This window comes from Rousettus aegyptiacus, unplaced genomic scaffold, assembly GCF_014176215.1.
Source record: "Rousettus aegyptiacus isolate mRouAeg1 unplaced genomic scaffold, mRouAeg1.p scaffold_m13_p_5, whole genome shotgun sequence".
NCBI lineage: Eukaryota > Metazoa > Chordata > Mammalia > Chiroptera > Pteropodidae > Rousettus > Rousettus aegyptiacus.
Window position 1 is genome coordinate 100,478,746 of NW_023416308.1, and position 18,506 is coordinate 100,497,251.

At 34.4% G+C, this 18,506-nt stretch overlaps 1 protein-coding gene and 2 pseudogenes across 1 annotated transcript in view; 1 reads left to right on the plus strand and 2 right to left on the minus strand.

Moving 5' to 3' along the window:
- The window catches only part of PDHX (pyruvate dehydrogenase complex component X), a 54,196-nt gene that overhangs the window by 14,909 nt on the left and 20,781 nt on the right, over positions 1-18,506 (plus strand). The window contains exons 3-5 of the mRNA XM_016133095.2: positions 5,675-5,775; positions 13,797-13,996; positions 17,530-17,628. Of these exons, the coding sequence (XP_015988581.2) occupies positions 5,675-5,775; positions 13,797-13,996; positions 17,530-17,628 (400 nt within the window). The remainder of the gene's footprint in view (positions 1-5,674; positions 5,776-13,796; positions 13,997-17,529; positions 17,629-18,506) is intronic.
- Positions 16,567-16,685, minus strand: LOC118603642 (annotated as a pseudogene).
- Positions 18,027-18,145, minus strand: LOC118603230 (annotated as a pseudogene).

The following is an 18,506-nucleotide window of genomic DNA, read 5'->3' on the forward strand; positions in this document are numbered from 1 at the left end:
AGTTAGCTAACTGTGACTAGGGGTTCCACCTCTGTCTTCCCACACTGCTCTAGGCACTGACTGGATGGACTTGGCATTGCTGCTTGTTTGTACTCTTCTTCAGTCAGATTAGGAACTTCTTGTAGCAGGTCTGTCTTGTTATTTTTTACCATAGTAGCTTATGCAATATCATTCATAAAGGGGCAGCTAATACTTATTTGTTGACTGAACAATTGAATTATTCTTGTCTCTAATCATTGTTGTCATTATGGTTCAACATAGCTCTAAAAAGAGATTTTTTTCTTTAATGAACATTAAAGTAGATTTGATTTACTTAGTCTTACAGATAAGGTCTTACTGCTGCCAACACACACATCTTTTAAATGAAGACTTTCATTTTTAATTTTTTGGCAGAACAAAATTATTTCTTGAAAGCCACAGGATGCATTTAGTTAGTAACATAAACATCTCTATCAGCCGTGTTTCATCAAGACTATATACTTCATCCCCAGAATTTCAAAAGGGAAAGAGAAACCTCTGTACACTCCAGCCCTCAGCTCTGGCAGCTGCCCATCGGGACAGAGGAACAGAATGATGATGCTGGCTTCGGTGCCGGGGAGCGGCCCCCGGGCGGGCCTCTGCTCTGGCCCCTCCTGGGGCCCGCACTCTCGCTCCGGGCCCGCTCCACCTCGTCTGCACCATGGGGAGTTGGCACAGGGACCCTGCAAGGTGCCATCTCTTTCTACAACCAGCCAGCCATCAGCGTGGCAGCTGAGGAGCCGTTTGTCACGTCACACCAACCACAATGCTGTCTCCTAGCTTCTCAGTTATCTTCTCTAGACTATGAGCTTGTTACTGACAGAACCATATCTTGCTGTATTTATACCCAGTCCTTAGTGTAATGCCTTGTACACTAATTTGTGGAGTGACCTGTTTGAAATAACAGTATAGAATAGGGAGCTAGAATGAGTCTTGGTTCTTAATAACATACTAACATTTTTATCTAAAGATGTTGTAAAGTGTTATCTGAAGATGTATATAAAGAGTTAACCTAACATTTCCAGTTCCATTTGTTGTTGTTGTTGTTAATATAGCTGCACATTCAAAACCTTCCTGAAAGCCAGAGATTAAGTAACTTGGTCAAGATTACAGTAATTGTCAGAGCTTGGACTCAAACCTGTGTCTGAGTTGGGAGAGTTCCTTGTAACCACTCTGCCTTGCAGCTTTTCTAAATCATAGTGCTAAATTGTTGATCAAGGCTGAAACAATATATTTGGAATCTTCATGACTCAATATTTAGTCTCAAAATTTTCTTTTGGCATTTATATTATGTTTGATTAGTTGATAGATAGAACCTGAGTTTCATGATAAATTAGGGGTAATGTATCCTTATATAATAATACAGTGTTTTAAACGTGGCTGTTTCCTTGGGAAAGTTCACACAATAGATAGGTCCTTACCTGTGTCTCTCCTTTTCTCCCTCTCCCTTTCTTTCTCTCCCCCTCCCCTCCCCTCTCTCTCCCCTCCCTCTTTCTGCTCTCTCCCCCCTCGCTTCCATTCCTCTTCCTTCCTCTCTCTTCTCTCCTCCGTCCCCTTGTGGCATACTTATATAGGTAATAAATATATCTATGTTAGGTGAATAGATGTACATATAAATAAAATAAAAAAGAAATAGGCTACGTAAGTTGTTAAATGTTAGAAACGTTCTACCAACCAAATGTTAGAGAACCAAAAGAAAGATAAAGGACAGTTTGATGAATACCTTATGAGGAAATGAGGATGTGTAAAATGGCAATTTTTTTTCTGAAGTGTTTTAATCTCCAACTCATTATGTATGAGATACTAGCCAGAATTTGAGGAAGTGAGGTAGAATATAAAATGTTTAAGGTGTGTCCTCTTCCTATTGTGAAGAAACTCATAGTCTGGTAAATAGAAGAAAACCTAGTTTTAACCAAAGTTATTAATAGTAGCAATATAACATCTTATAATGCAATTTCTGATTCATCGTAAGTAAATTACAACTACTACAGGAATTTAGGAATAGGAAAAAAATCATCTAGGTTGATCTATGGCTGAAGTAGAACTGGTGGGTGTTTCGTAAAGGATGTTTGGAATGTGAAATAAGTGGGTGCAGATGATAACATCATTGTCTGTTTTCCTATGGCCAGAATTTCTCTTCTAGGTGTCTACAAATATTTGATTGCTAGGTTGCCAAGTTCAATTGTTTTCTTCCATGGTTACAGCAAAAACATATAAGGGTGTGTGATTTTTTTTCCCCTTTGAAATACAATCTATTTTAACTACTAAATCATCTGTCATATAAAGAAGTATGTAAGATTATGTAATCTGGCACTGTAGCTTTCTCCCTTTGACATACAAGGGTGCTTTTTGGTCTGATTCCTGCTTACCTCACCATCCTAATCTCATCCAGTCTCTCAGGTGCTATTAGCCAGAACTCCAGAGTTTCCTTTTCCTTTTGCGCCCAGGGCTTTGGGCATGTTATGCCTTCTGCCTGGGTTGCTGCCCCTTTACTTCATTGTTTCCTCATCATCTTTTCACACTCAGATCAGATGTCATTTATTTTTAGGAGGCCTTCTTTTGCCTTCCCAAAACTGAATTCGATGCCCCTTCTGAATTTCCCGTAGCATCCCGACTTCACTTAATCCTACTGCAATTTTCAGTTAATTTGTCACTAGAAAGTAAGCAAGCCTCTTAGGTCAGAAATCTTAACTTCCCCCCTCCCCAGCTTCTGTATTCTCAGTGCCTTAAAGCATTTTTAATAAATATTTGTTCAATAGAAAAATCTTTTTGGAGTTAAACCAAGCACCTTTTTTGGTGCTCACTAGATATCATCTAATGGATAAGTTTGTTTATTTCATTAAAACAGTGTATATTGGTGGTTCTGAACTGTTTTAACTAAAGATATACAATACTACAACCATCTATGTGAACATCTTGGTATACAACAAAGTAGTTTCTGTACAGTGAATTTTCAGAGCATGTTTGTTATCTTAGTGTTTTAGATTTTCCTTTAAGTTCTTTTGTCAAGTGTGCCTATGTGTGTATGGGGGGGGGTATATCTGTATGTTGCATCTTTATTCTGTTCCTTGTTTTTTATTGTTTTTGTTTTAAGCCACACTTATCTAGGTTTTATGTTTAATTCATTTTGATAATCTCTGCTTTTCGTAGAGGCTTTAATTCATTTCTATATATTAGAATTACTGATAGATTTGGACCTATTTCTACCATTTTTGTTTCTGTTTTCCTTGTATTTTTTCATTTCATGTGTCTTAAAAAGGATGATAATTTTTATTTTTTGTTTCCTCAGCTTTTTTTTATTACTGTGGATTTTATTTCTCTTTTTATATTTTTTGATGTATACCATTAAGTTTTTAAGACACATATTTAATTAAATTTTTCCAATAAAATCTAGAGTTATTCAGTATTTTTTTCTCCTGATTTATGTCAAATTTCTTAGCCTTCTTTACCTATCACATAAACATTCCCTTGTTCATTTTATTCTTTTTTAGAGTTTGAGTTTCACACCTTTTTAAGCACCCATAAATGACCTCATAAGTGATTAATACTTACCATTTTTATCAGTTTCTGTGGTAACTTGTTTCTTGTAGCCCATGGATTGCCTGTGTCCATCTTCTTGAGGAACTGCATTTTGTAATAACTCATCAATATATAGTAAATTTTTTTTGCCTTCATATGTCTAAAGAGTACGTGAACTTCATTCTTAAATAATGATTTGGCTACATATAACATTTCCTCAGTGTTTTGAAGATATTACTTCATTGTCTTCTGACCTCTATTACAGCTGCTGAAAAGTGTGCTCTCAGTCTGTCATTCCATTGAGGTAATCTGCTTTTTTCCTCCGATAGCTTTTATAATTGTGTTTTTATTGTTGATAGTATGCAGTTTCTCTATATTGTATCTAATGTGGATTCATATTTATACAGTCTAATACTCTTTTTTTCTGTTGAATTTTTTAAATTAAGGTATATACTTGTACAAAGGGTAAGATAGTTAATTTTTACACAGGCATATATCCAGGTTACCACCACCTAGATACAGAATATTTCCAACAAGTTACAAGGGCCTTTGTGCCCCCTACTAGTCAATGTACCGTAGATAGCCATTATTCTAAACTTGTTCAGAACTCTTTTATTTTGAGGGTATATATATCTTTTCAGTTCTGGGAAATTTTCAGCAGTTATCTTTTCATGTATTGCTTCTTCACCATTCCCAGTCTCTGCCCTGAAAGCCCATTAGATAAATATTACAGCTTCGATCTGTATCTGACTCCTCTTTTCTGTTTTTATCTGTTTGTCTTCCTATATTAAGTTCCAGGTAGTTTCTAAATGCTATCAGTTCACGTCACTATATCCATCTAGAATATATCCCATAGATTGTTTCTTTACATTTCACTGACTGTATTTTTTATTTCTAAGATTTCCAATTAGTTTTTTTTCCATGTGATATTATTTTGTTTTATTTCAGTACATTATTGTTTTTTTCTCTCTCTTGTTTTCTGATGGATTTTTAACTTTAATTTATATCTCTGAACATCCTCAAGATACTTATTTAAAAATCTTTGGCATGTTGCACTAAATGAATTACATCTGAAATGAATTTCTGTTGCAATTATTAATTTTGTGGTTTTCTTCACATGTTTTGGAAATTTGTTTTGTAATTTACTTTTTAGTGGAAGGATTTGTTTGTGTTTCAGTGCCTTCCCCCCCAATCCCTTACTCTCTCTGTCCTCCACTCCCCAGTCAGGGATTTTGCCGTTTCTACTGGTGATATTAGCAGATACAGTAATGGAGCCAGAGAGTGGGTTGGCTCTGTTCCTGGTATTGAGGCACTGTTTTTGTTCCCTCTCTGCTAGACCCACAGTTCTTATTAGAGCCACAGTTCTAGTCAGTAGGCGTTGATTGCGTGTTTTATCAGCCTCCTATTGTGAGTAGAGGAACCCTGACCCAGCCCTAGCTTTAAGTTGAGAATCTGATTTCAGTCTCCTGGCTTTATAAGGTCACTTTTGGTTCCCTTTACTCCAGAAGAAACCAAGATACTTTACCTTCCCTTTCCTCCCATCCCCTACCCCCTCAACCTGCTTCTAGATCTAGAAACCAGCAGTCGGGTCCTGCTCAACATTTTTGAGTTTCAGTACTATTTCTGTTGCACAGAAATGTTTCTTGTTGACCTCAGTTGTATCTTTGATTATCTCTCTTTTTACTTATTATGCTTTGTTGATTTATGCTCCGTGACACCAACAGGTTTTCTGAATTTAGCCTACAGTGTTAACCCAGAATTTCTGTTAATTGTAAAATTTTTCATGGACTAATAGCCAAAGTTAATTAAAAAGAAAGGAATGTGGGGTCTAGAATTGATTTGTTCAGAGGAGGATATGCATTTATTGTTATTGTCTCTAAAATGTGATTTCTTTTTTAATATTTGCTCAATAATCTTTGTAACTCCTTTTTTATTATATCAGTTGTAATTTATGTCCATTATAGAGCTTTCAAAAAATACAGCAAAGCATGTAGACATATTCACACACGCAAACACATACACAGTGAGAATTGTAAATGGTATTTATTATTCATGTTTTATACACATATACACACACCAGCCCAGATACTAATATTCATATTTTAAAAAGCAAAACAAACCTAGTCTTGTTTCGTAGGTGAAGCTGTGAGTGCTGGAGATGCCTTATGCGAAATAGAGACTGACAAAGCTGTGGTTACCTTAGATGCAAGTGATGATGGCATCTTGGCCAAAATAGTGGTAAGTTTTTATTTTGATTTTTTTCAACAGGATGAAGATTTCTTAAATGTAAAGTTCCTTGAAATAAATTTACCTTTTACTTTTACTGATTTATTTATAGTGTTGTATTATCTGGTACATAATACATTTTAAATTAAGATATTTAAAATATTTTAGTGTTAAGGACTAATAATAGCCAGCGATGATCAACCACATAGAACTATTCCTACCTTAACAATGATACTCAGTATTTTGGATTCCGTAGTGCAGAACAGAGGCACTCTGGACTGAGAGATGAGAGAAGGCTATTAAACAATGGGTTAAAGCTTAGAGCTAGCAGTTTTCAAGTTTTAAAGTTGGTAGAAGCCAAAAGAAGGAATGTTTTACTCTAATTACGTGAAAATAAGAAATCTTATCTTCATCAATCTCCAGGACTCCTAGGACTGGAAGTGTGTAAAGTTATCTGTTTAGCTCGTTCCCAAACAAGACTATTTTAAGTTGTTCTGTGTGGTCTTGTCTGTAGATTTCAAGCCGCACTCAGTGGCCTGGTTCAGGTCTTGCTTATCCATACGATTTGGACATTTTTATAATCATTTAAAATATATTTATGTAAAAAGATATGTATGTAGAATATTTCACATACTTGAATATAGGTGACAGTCATGTGTGTTAGTAGTGTTGTTTTCTGTTCCAAGAGCATTTTTATGGAAAATATGCCTGTGAATCTAGTAAGATCAGTCATTTCTTTTTAGATCTAAATTTAAATATATGCAGTTGTTCAACAAAAACTTTCCCAGCTCAGAGCTTTTCTAAAAAAAGGGTTTATAGAGCCAAATGCTAACCTAAGAAGGGACTGGGTCCAGGGGAATGAAGTCTGATAAGAAGGTCTAGGTGAGAAGATAACAAACAGGTCAGCTATCCTGGAGATGAAGGGCTCTTATGCAAACAGGTTAGGGAAGAAAGCTATAGTTGTTTTGAAAAAATTTGCATTGGCTATAGATAAAGTGCCTGGAGAAGGTGTGAAGCAGGCCAATTGAGGAAGAAGTGTTTGCACCTTGGGTTTGATTGTGGGCAGAGTCCTGAAAGTTCAAGCATCAGCAAGGAGAGGAGGCGCCTGGTGAATGACTGCCTGGCTCTTCTGTAATTGTGGAAATAGCCAACTAAAGGTTAATTCAGAATTTGGACATACATTCAGGAATGCAAAGAGTCTTTTGTTGGTTTTGCCTGGCAGTGTTAACTGATTAACCTTTCTTGTCCCTTCCTTCCACCCTCTGGCCTGCTGTAATTTAATTTAGGACATCTCAAAGTCATTTTGAGTGCCCTTCTCTGAGCATCTTTATAACTAATTTAAAATACGGCGCTGCAACTTGGATACTCTAGTGATTTTACTAGAAGCTGAAGTTATTACAGCCCTTCAGCCAAAATGTCTAGCAATATAAGAGAGATTACTTAAGAAAATATGCAATATCATATAGCCATTAAAAATTGTTTCTACAAAAAAATGTGATTTCTTTATGTTACATTAGTAAAAATTAATATGGTAATAAAAATTCAAAAAATTTTGGAAAAATGCTTTAAAGTTGTGTATAGATAATCTTTTAGGACTTCAAGGAAAAACATATGTATAGACAAGATTAGAATAAAACGTTATAAAAACTTTGAGTGTCTTTGGGGAGTGGAACCAAAAGATCTTCCTTCCTCATTTTTTCTATATTTAAAATTTTTCTATAATAGCCATATTATTTTTTAAATGGAGTTTCTCTGAAAAGTAAGTAAATTAAAATGCATAAAGCCTGAATATTCACTGACAGTGCATGTTTGTTTCTTAATAATCAAATGATTTAATAAAATGATTTAATAGTATGATGTAGCAGCTAACATTATAGGTCAGGTGTCACACTGCTTGATTCTTATTGCTAATAAGTTCTGCCATTTATTCATGATGTAATAATTGGCAAATTCTTTAACTTCTCTTTGCCTTTTTCTTCATTGTAAATTGGAGATGATAATACCTACTTCATGGAGTAATAGTGGAGATTAAGTGAAATGATACATATGCACTCATCACAAGACTTATTACCCACCACGTGTCAATAAATGTTGCTATTCCCATTATTATAATGTATTCAGTCAGCTTTTAGTGACCATTGGATCTCATGTTTTTCTGTATTTGGTAGAATTATTTGTATTGCTTTTTTGTGATGAGACAGTAAATCTCCATTCATGCCTCTGTATTTTTATTTGTACAGATAAGCTGCACATGGTTCCTTGTTGATGTGTTTTTAATTCTGAAACTCCAGCTCAACTCTGCTTTGAGCACGGATATAATACCTTTCTTTGTATATTCTGTCCAAAGACCACACTTTGGAATGTTATGCTATAATTAGATGTGGATCTATACACAGTTTTTATTCATGTATCATACTAAAAAATCCCCTTTCTCTTTTTACTAGTCACTTACATTTTTATTTTTTACATTCTAATTTGTCAAACTGCCTTTGCTTGTCATCTACAGTATTAACGGCCATGTAAAACAACGTTGTTGAAAATATTTCCTTGGAGGAAATATGAATGAAGGGCTAAAATTTCTGTACCTTTATGACTAAATATAAATATATGATGTAATAGCTAAGATTGTAGGCTTAGAAAATATAAATATTCACACCAAAAATAGTTTCTTTGACTAATTTATGCAGCATTTCGGAAAAAAAGGTTATTTGAATTATCATATGTAATAAACCCAGCTGCATTTTGTTGTGTGTGCTTTTGGCCAGCTGTGTTCCTAGCCCTAGGTTGTCTGGATTGTTTGGCTATGAAAGTCTTCCAGAATTGATAGCATTTTCCACTTAGCTGCTTAGAAGTGCATTTCAAATTACTAATGATGTTATAGGTCAATAGTGGCTGTTCATCTGGCCCCCAGTGCTCCAGAAAGGAGTGGAGGATATGATTGACAGCAGCTTCAGTGGCACAAATAGCTATTTCCTTGCCAAAGAAAAGATCGAATGTACATTTCAGGGCTTTATGGCTTTCTTATTCTTCTACATGCTTTTTGAATAATAAGAAAGGAAATATATTAATATCATAATGTATGCAATTTTATGGGGGTGGGGAAATGGAGAAAAATGGAGGTGGTATTATTACTGGTTTGTTTGTGTTTTTAGTCTTTCACCCCACTCCGCTCACAATCCCCCACTGGCAAGTTACACCTTTCGTTTTGGAATAATTCTCGTAGAAGCATACATGATAAAATGATTTTTATAGGAATACATAAAAGAGATTTTACCTTGAGAATCAAGAAGTTGGGCATTTGAGCTTATTAAAGCCAAGTGATGATATAAAACTAGTTTTTAGATTTCCCACATTTTTGAAAGGATTAGAAATTATAATCTGTTTTGCTATCCACAGGGATTCATTTCCAGTCTTTGAAAGGTTTTTGCCTTCTTTTTCTCCCCCCAAAATTTTATGCTTTTCTTTGTATTCACTATTACAATTTTTGCATCTGAATTCCACTTTAAATATAAAAATAATATTTATTGCATTTCAATTAGAACCAGAAAAAAAGCTAAGAAGCTCTTAATAATGTTAATAAAGAATACTTGCTGTCAGTACAGATAATTTTATAGTTTATTTCCAGTTTAGTTTAGTTAATTGGAAAGTTAAAGTCTCATTTAATTGCTAGTAAATTGTTGAGCAGAAAACCTTAAATTATTACTTATCGGTTCATAAGCTTAAATTTATTACTCAGCAATTTGGACAGCAGGTGTTTTTAAATGATAAATTAATTAAATAGATTGTAAGGTTGACATTTTGGAGAGTTTATTAGAGTTGCCTTCAATCAATTTCTTAGCTGTATCACCCTAAAACTGTGTCAGTGGTGTTTACTAAAGAATGGTATTTTTCAATATGGTTTTATTTTATTTGTAGTTACCCCCCTTATTTTTTATTAAATTGCCCACAATTGCCTTCAAAGTTGTGTTTTATAGCTTGAAAGTTTATTGATGAAAATTGAAATTGTGAGGCTTTCCCTTCTTTGTGGACTAACACTTTTAAATGAGAAAATACCTTCTCAAAGCTCAGAGCAAATTCAGTTAAATGAAAGATATTCTCAGTTTTAATTTTTTCGTATTGAAATGGTTGAGTGACATATCAAAATGGTAAATGAGTGTATGCTCCCCAAGAATTAAAAGCTAAATCAATTATAGTCTACATTGTAGCTTCTCTCTTAAGCTTGCTTTTAGAAATGGTAGTGTGGCCGCCTGACCCTGCTTGGCCATTTTCTGTTCAAACAAGTTCGTTCCTGACTGTCCCCCAGCCCCCACTTCCAAGGACTCTCTGGCTAACATTAGTTTTCTCATAGCTTGCCAACCAGTCAGGGTTCTTCCTTATATCTGTAGCTGTGTAGGAATGACAAGACTATATAAAACTGCCCATTATGTTACAGTTGGGGCTTAGCCTTCAGATAAGAATCTGCTGAGCCGGTGCTGGCACCAATGAACACTGCTTCCTGCTTATAGCCTCGGTGTCCCATCTCTCCATTCGAGAATCGCGCCAACAGTGGCACTATCCTGAGATGCTATATGGTAATTTTGATCATGTGAATGCAGTTCACAGATTTGGTACTGATCATATGGAACGCTATGTCTAATGTCAGACAGCATTAGACTCTTGGCCCTGATACCTAATAGATACCTAATAGCCTTGCGATTGTGAACAAGTTATTTAACATTTTCGTGTCTCAGTTTCATCCTCTATACATGGGAATAATAATAGCCCTTAACCCCATAAGATTATTAGGAGAATTAAATGAATTAATACTGTGCTAGAACAGAGGTTGGCACTTAAATGCCAGACAAACTGTTATTCAAGGACTTAATGAATATTTCTTCTCCCGCCTCTGCATTTTAGCTTATTTTGTCATTTATTTGTTTTCAGCTTCAGTGTTTTTTATGTATCTTCCTCCTAAACTCAAAATTCATTATAAGTTAATCAGTATATAATTAAGAATTAAAACAATTTAAAACTGTGTATTGGTTCAAACCATCATGGAAAATCTTTAAGTTTTCGCCCCAAGTCAGGAGTCCTGTGACTCAGGTCTTCACTAACCACTGTGCATGCTCCTTCAGTGCTCCCTGAGCAGCTCTCAAGCTGTTCTATTTTTAGAAAGAAAAATACTCAAATAATTGCTTAACTTACTGATTATCTTTTAATGTCAGAATCAAAACACTATTTACCAGCACCTTTAATGGAATGAACCCCCTCACACAGTTTCTCTGTTGGGAAATACTGCTGTAGTTATTTTGTCTCTTGACTTCATCTCTTATTTTTTGGTTCACTGATGAGCTTATGTGGCTGACTGTATTTAGCACACTTGCAGGTGATTTATATCAGTCTATGGAGATGCCTGTGGTAAAGAGGCTCCATACTAGGGGTCATACCGAGGGATGGAATTCAGTCCTTACCAAAGGAGCACTCCTCTGCAGTCCCGTGTTGATCCATGAGTATATTTTTTGTTTTAAAAGTCAGTCACTTGGAGGAAAACACAATAATAATAATACCACCTTTCATATTTATGTAGTAATTACTAGTGTGTTACATCTAACTCATTTATTCCTTAAAACAACTCTGTGAAGTAGCTGCTGTTATTATTTCCATTCTGTAAGTGAAGAAACAGGCATGATGAGATAAACTTTACTTAGGTCACCTAATTAGTTAAGTAGCAGAACCTGCAGTAAAACTCAGGAAGTCTATAGACAACTGGGAGGAAAAGCTAATAGTTTGACAGATTTCAGCATTAATCAGCAGTTGTAGCAGTGCTAAGTGTAAAAATCCTGCATTTAATATTAAGAGATCGGTGGCACAAGAGTACGAGGCAACTTTGATCAGGTAAACCAACTGCCTGGGAAAAGAACTAGGCGTTTGAGGTGTCCCTGAATTCCACATGCTCTAGTGGAGTGGAGCATACCCACAGTGCTAACTCAGAGGGAGCAGTAGCAAAGGTGCGCATGTTTGGCTTCTAAACACAACTTGGAAAGAGCATTATTTACTCTTCTGTTACTAAGTTTATGCCAGTTTTAAATATTTGCTGCTACAACATAAGCAAACTAGTCTGCAGCTCTAAAAGATCTACTATTTCTAAGGGAAAGAAAGTCAGAAATTATTTTAACTTCATTTAGTGATTTTAATGACTTTAAATGGAATTATAATGGTGGTATCTACTTGTATCCATTATAGTGTCATGCTTTATGGTGTCATAATTTAATAGGAAAAATATTAGTAGTTAAAAATAAGTTTGATGTTTAGGTCTGGTAAAAATTGAAATGATAATAAATGCTCATGATTGCATACTTGTGAAGGATTCAATTGGTAGAGTACATATAGAATCATTTATATAACTTATTGTAGTAAATGAAACAGATGAGATGTCAGTTTCAGATTTAAAATAGTATCATTCAGATTTCAGAAATCTATATTTTTTAAATAAAACTTTATTTATTTTTTTTTTAAATAATGCTTTACATTGGAATCATGTTCTTTGTACTTGGGTGTTGATCCCATTTCTGGTTCAGTTTTGATAGGAATTAATTTCAAGCAGATATCATGTCACTTAATGCGTTTTTCTATCATTTGTAAAGAATAGTCATTTTATGTTGTAATTTTGAGTTAGCAGTTTATAAGCAAGTAATTAGACATTTTAGAAGAAAAGTGTTAATAACCTTAATTCATCTTTTTGACGTAGTAAAGACTGATGAGCAGTCCACAGAAGTAAAACTTTTTAGTATGTGACGGCTAAGCAGATTGTTCTTGGGTTTAGTGTTTTTCCACAGATTGCAATTCCTTACACATCCTTATCTGGTTTTACATACCCATATCCAATATATATTTTGCTTCATCAAAGCATTGTTCTTGTTCTTCTCCAACAGTAATTAGTAAACTTAGAAAGCTTCCTAAGTCTCAGAACTTATGCCTTACTGTTTTAAGAATAGTGTATATACTAATAAACATTAAAATTAATATTACTCAGAAATGTCAAACTCATTCTAGGAGTTATGCTTCTACTTATAATTGCTATATTAGTGAATGTTCTGCAGCCTATCACTCAATTATTCATTAACTTACATCTGTAATGAATCTTATTTAAAGTAATTGAAAGGGAATAATAGAAATTTTTAAAGGAATGACATTTTCTTGCAGTACTTAAAAAATATTATCATCTGAAGGTTCTCTAGGGACTTTTTTAAATAAGTAAATAAGAATTAGTCCTTTATAAATTAATGCTGCTAAAATGCTTAAAATATATTTATCTTAAGTTTTATCTTTGTTTTTATTTATATTTTTAATTGGCATTACCTGTGAAAAAGTGTTTGGTTAGCTGAGATACCACCATGTTTCTGATGTACTTATAAAAATTTTATGAGGTTTTATTTTATTTCTCAGGTATGTAAGCATATATACAGAGAAACAAATATAGAAAAAGACAGAAACTACACTGAACATTAACCAGAGTAGTTAACCAATTCTGTCTATACAATAGTATGCCTTTTTTTCGTACTAAGTTTCCTGAAAAGTTTTCTTTAAATTAATTTTAGTAAATAGGACTAGCTTGGGGGAATTAACCCCTTCTTAGCTCCTGGGATTCCTAAGCCTTTGTACAGAAACTATTGGGAAGGACAAATAGTTGAGATACATAACCACAGTCTTCTGTTTGGATTTGTACTGATTGACATTAGAAGGAAGATAGTAATGACTAGCTCTTATACATGTAAAGGCTATAAGAAAGAGACTCTAGATTTTTTTCCTTTATTTCAGGAGATAGCATTAGTAACTGTTGAGGGGGAGAGCGGTGAAGGAAGGTGTAAGTGGGGGAAGATAGGAAAGGAAGTTGGTGGGTGGGTGGGAGATGGAGGAGGCAGTCTATATTGGAAGTAGGTTTTAGTTCAGATGAAGAGATCTTTTTAATCAGTACAGAATTATCCGACAAAGGAATAAACTTTTGAAGTCATGAGCCTTGTTATCGCTGCAGTTATTTTCTTTTTAAAAAATAGGTTGAAGAAGGATCTAAAAATATACGACTAGGTTCACTAATTGGCTTGCTAGTGGAAGAAGGAGAAGATTGGAAACATGTTGAAATTCCCAAAGACGTAGGGCCTCCACCAGCACCTTCCAAACCGTCAGTGCCTCACCCCTCACCGGAACCACAGACTGCTGTCCCTGTCAAAAAGGAACACGCACCAGGGAAACTACAGTGAGTATGTTTATTTGAACGATGATTTAAAAAGAATGTTATGGCAACTTTTAGGATATTTTGACCATTACATTTAAAACATCTCTGTACATATTTTAAGTAGGAAGTTACTGATCTCTCCTTTTACTTCTTAGGAAAATGAGACTTAGGAATGAATATTGTACCATCATTGTTCATTCAGCCAACAGTCATGTACCTGCTACGTTCCAGGTACTGCGGAAGCCCTCTGCACCCTGTAGAGAACAAAGCAGTCCGTGTCTGCATTGAGCTTGAATTAGGTTTTAGGATTCCAGATGGAATTCAGTATGTAAAGCTTCATATTGTATTCCCATTCCCGGGTTCTAATTACAGCAAAATGAATTCCAATTTCAAATGTATACTCGATATAAAATGGAATTAGCATTTGACATGCATTTCTTTTTAAGCTATTCTGCATTTGAGTTTGACACAGATTAGAGCTTCATTTTGTTCAGTTCTGAAAGCACAGATATTTAAAAAATATTTTACTTTAGCTTTACATAGCTTTAATTGATAGACTGAAAATTCTAACATTTTGTGTATTTATTTTAATAGCCACTATAATACAAACTTACTTTATAGGAAAATGTTATTTGTAGAGAAAAGGTCCTAAAAACCACTTTTGAATTTAAATAAAAGCATAGACCCTTTCATTTTTAAGTATTTTTCCCTTTAGTTTACCATTGTCAGTTCTTGTCAGGAAAAATTCACAGTGCTTTTGAAGTACTGAGTTTTAAATTCCTGTCGTCACACAGTATTTTTGACTTGATAACCTTAACTCCCCTTTGTTTTCTTTTCATTTGCCATGAAAATCAGAAGGTAGGCTTATGGACATTTTGTGTTTGATGCTCTTCTCCCCTTGCAAAGATAACATGTGTACTCTGTCATTCCGTTAAGATCCATCATTAGAAACTTTCATAGGTGAGATCCCGTAGTATAGATTAAAAACTGGCTGACCTGTGAACTTGCATGGTGTGGGCCTATACTCCAATATTCTTTTTTTAAAACAATTTTGCATTGGTTGGTGAGTAGTTAATTTTCCATAAAAAATTTAAAATTTTAGTTTCTCTTAAAAAAATCTGAAGATTTGGTAACAGTGAAGCCATATCAGCTACAGCTATTGCCCAGAAATGCAACATGTCCCATATGTGTTGTTAATTTCTTAGTTATAAACTTATGGAACCAACCCATTTTATAATTTTTTTTAATCTGACTATGTTGTCATTTGTGTCTGCTGCTATACTTAAAGATCTCAATTGAAGAATGGACACCAGTAGTATGACTTTTCACTGTGCCTCAGTTTACTTGTCTATAGAATCAACATATTTGTTTTGCCTCTCTTACTCTTCTGGAGTCTATATAAAGTAAAAATGATTTCATGTAAATACTAAGGACTAGCAAATACGTGAAGGATACAATTGAGAGACAGCAAAACAAACAACCTAATTAAAATAGGCGAAGGATCCAAATATACATTTCTTCTAAAGAAGATGTACAGAGGGCTAATAAGCACATGAAAAGATGTCCAACATCACTGATTATTATAGAATTGGAAATCAAAACTACAATGAAATACCTCTTCATATTCATTAGAATGACTATTGGGCAAAAAACAACAACAAAAACCGAGAAAATAACAAGTGTTGACAAACTCTAATGCACTACTGGTGGAATGTAAAATGGTACAGTCGTGGAAAACAGTATGGCAGTTCCTCAAAAGATTAAAAGTATAATTACCTTATAGTATATGCAGCATTTCCTCTTCTGGATATATACTCAAAAGAATTGAAAGCAGGGACTGAAAAAGATATTTGTACACCCATGTTCATAAACGCATGACTCTAAATAGTCAAAAGGTGGAATCAAGCTATGTATCCAAAATATGCTCTGTACCTACAATGGAATGTTATTCAGCCTTAAAAAGGAAGGAGGTGCTGACACACAGTACAATAGGTGAACCTTGAAGACATTACACTACATAGAACAAGCCAGTCAGAAAAGAACAAATACTGTGTTTTCCACTTAGGTGGGTCATCTAGAGTGGTCAAATTGGTAAAGACAGAAAACAGAATGATGGTTGCCAGGAGTTGTGGGGGATGTAGGAAGGGGGAATTAGTATTTAAGCGGAATAGTTTCAGTTTTGGAAGATGAAAAAGTTCTAGGGATGGATGGTGGTGATGGTTGCACAACTGTGTGTTCTTAATGCCACTCAGTTGTATACTTAAAATGCTTATAATGGTAAATTCTATATATATTTACCACAAAAAAATTGAAAGAACAATATAGTTCCTTATGGATGCATGTGTTGAGCCATGTGAAAGTTACTCAAAATAGAACTCTCTCCTTATGAATATCTACTCTTATGAAAAAATATTTTGGAGTAGTAACTAGTTAAATTTTTTTTTAACATTTATATAATGCTTTTAAATTTTTTTTCAATTACAATTGACATTCAATGTTATATTAGTTTCATGTATACAGTATAGTCATTAGACATTTATATAATAAATAAATATATATATATATATATATTCTTTTTTTGATTTTTTTAATGCCTGCAGCACCCAGTCTTCCTAGGTGGTCTCTCATCCAAGTACTAACCAGGCCCAACCCTGCTTAGTTTCCAAGATCAGACAATATCAGGTGTGTTCAGGGTGGTATGGCCGTAGACAACATTTATGTAATTTATGAAGTGATTCCCTCGATAAATCTAGCCCCCACCTGGCACCATACATAGTTGTTATAATAAAATCGACTGTATTCCCTATGCTGTATTTTACATCCCTTTGACTATTTTGTAACTGCCAGTTTGTGTTGCATAATTCCTTCATCTTTTTCACCCAACCTCTTAAACCCCCTTCCATCTGGCAACTATAAGTTTGTTCTCTATATCTATGAGTCTTTTTCAATTTTGTATCTATGAATTCGTTTCAGTTTTGTTTGTTCGTTTATTTCTTTTTTAGAGTCCACATATAAGTGTAATCATATGGTATTTGTCTGTCTTTGTCATTTCACTTAGCATAATACCCTCTAGGTCCATTCATGTCGCAGATGGTAAGATCTGTCTCTTCTATGGCTGAGTAATATTTCATTGTATATGTACTGCTTCTTTATCCATTCATCTACTTATGGACACTTAGGTTGCTTCCATATCTTGGCTATTATCAATAAGGTGGCAATAAACGTAGAAATGCATATACCTTCAAATTAGTGTTTTTGATTTCTTTGGTTAAATATCTAGAAGTGGAATAGCTGGGTCATAAGGTAGTCCTATTTTTAATTTTTTGAGGAAACTTCATACTGAGTTACTATTGAAATTTGTATGAAAATATTTTGATAATAAAATAAACCAGACTAGTGCAGATTAATTTGTCTGTGACTGTCTATGGGACTCTGTTTAGCTTCATTATAAGTTACTATTTTTCTAATTATCAACAAAATTGTTGACATTTAGATGTATTTGAATCAAATATAAGTGTTAATTGGTTCCACTAATCTTCATTTTTTCTTCTTAGGTTTCGTTTAAGTCCAGCTGCCCGTAATATTCTGGAAAAACACTCACTGGATGCCAACCAGGGCACAGCCACTGGCCCTCGAGGGATCTTCACTAAAGAGTGCGTGTGTGCTTTTTGTAGTAACCAATTCCATTATTTATTATGGTCATTTTTTTCCTGAAAGTATGTAAAGAAGAGCTTATTCACTGTCAGGATTTAAAAAGTACACTGTTCTTCTGTATTTTTAATCTCTTTTGTCAGTGTAAAATTATATTCTATACAAAGGTTGTTTTCTGAATAATTGCAGCATTACTGAAGAACAGTTCTAATTTGGTAATTAAGCCAGATCCTTAGAAATGGTGATAATGCAGAAAATTAGAGTGGAGAGTACAGAAACTTTATATTTTAAGTTTGTATCAGATCATTGTTCAATCACATTTAAGTTTCTAAAACACGGAAATATACTTTTAGAAATAATTCTATTCTCTTTTTTTCTTTATTATTATTATTATTATTTATGCCTACAGCACCTGGTCTTTCTAGGTGATCTCTCATCCAAGTACTAGCCAGGCCCGACCCTGCCTAGCTTCCGAGATCAGATAGGATCGGGCTTGTTCAGGGTGGCATGGCCATAGACCATGGACCGTGGCTCCGCTGGGGCACGAACCCAGGACCTTCTGCATGTAAAGCTGACGTGCTAACCACTACAGTATGGAATCACGTCCAAAATAATTTTGTTCTTATCTATTTGGATTTTACTCACTTATATGATCACAGTAATTTCCATATACAGTTAGGTCTCTTTTCGGATTTCCTTTTCTATTCTGTCAATCCATCTGTGCATGACTTAGTATCATACTTTTTTTTGTACCACACTCTTAATTGTATTTTAAAGCTTTAAAATCTGATCAGGCTACCATTGCTCTTTTTTTCTCAATAAATCAGTTTTCTTGGTTTATTCTTATTATTTTTTCAGATGTATTTAAAACAATTCATGT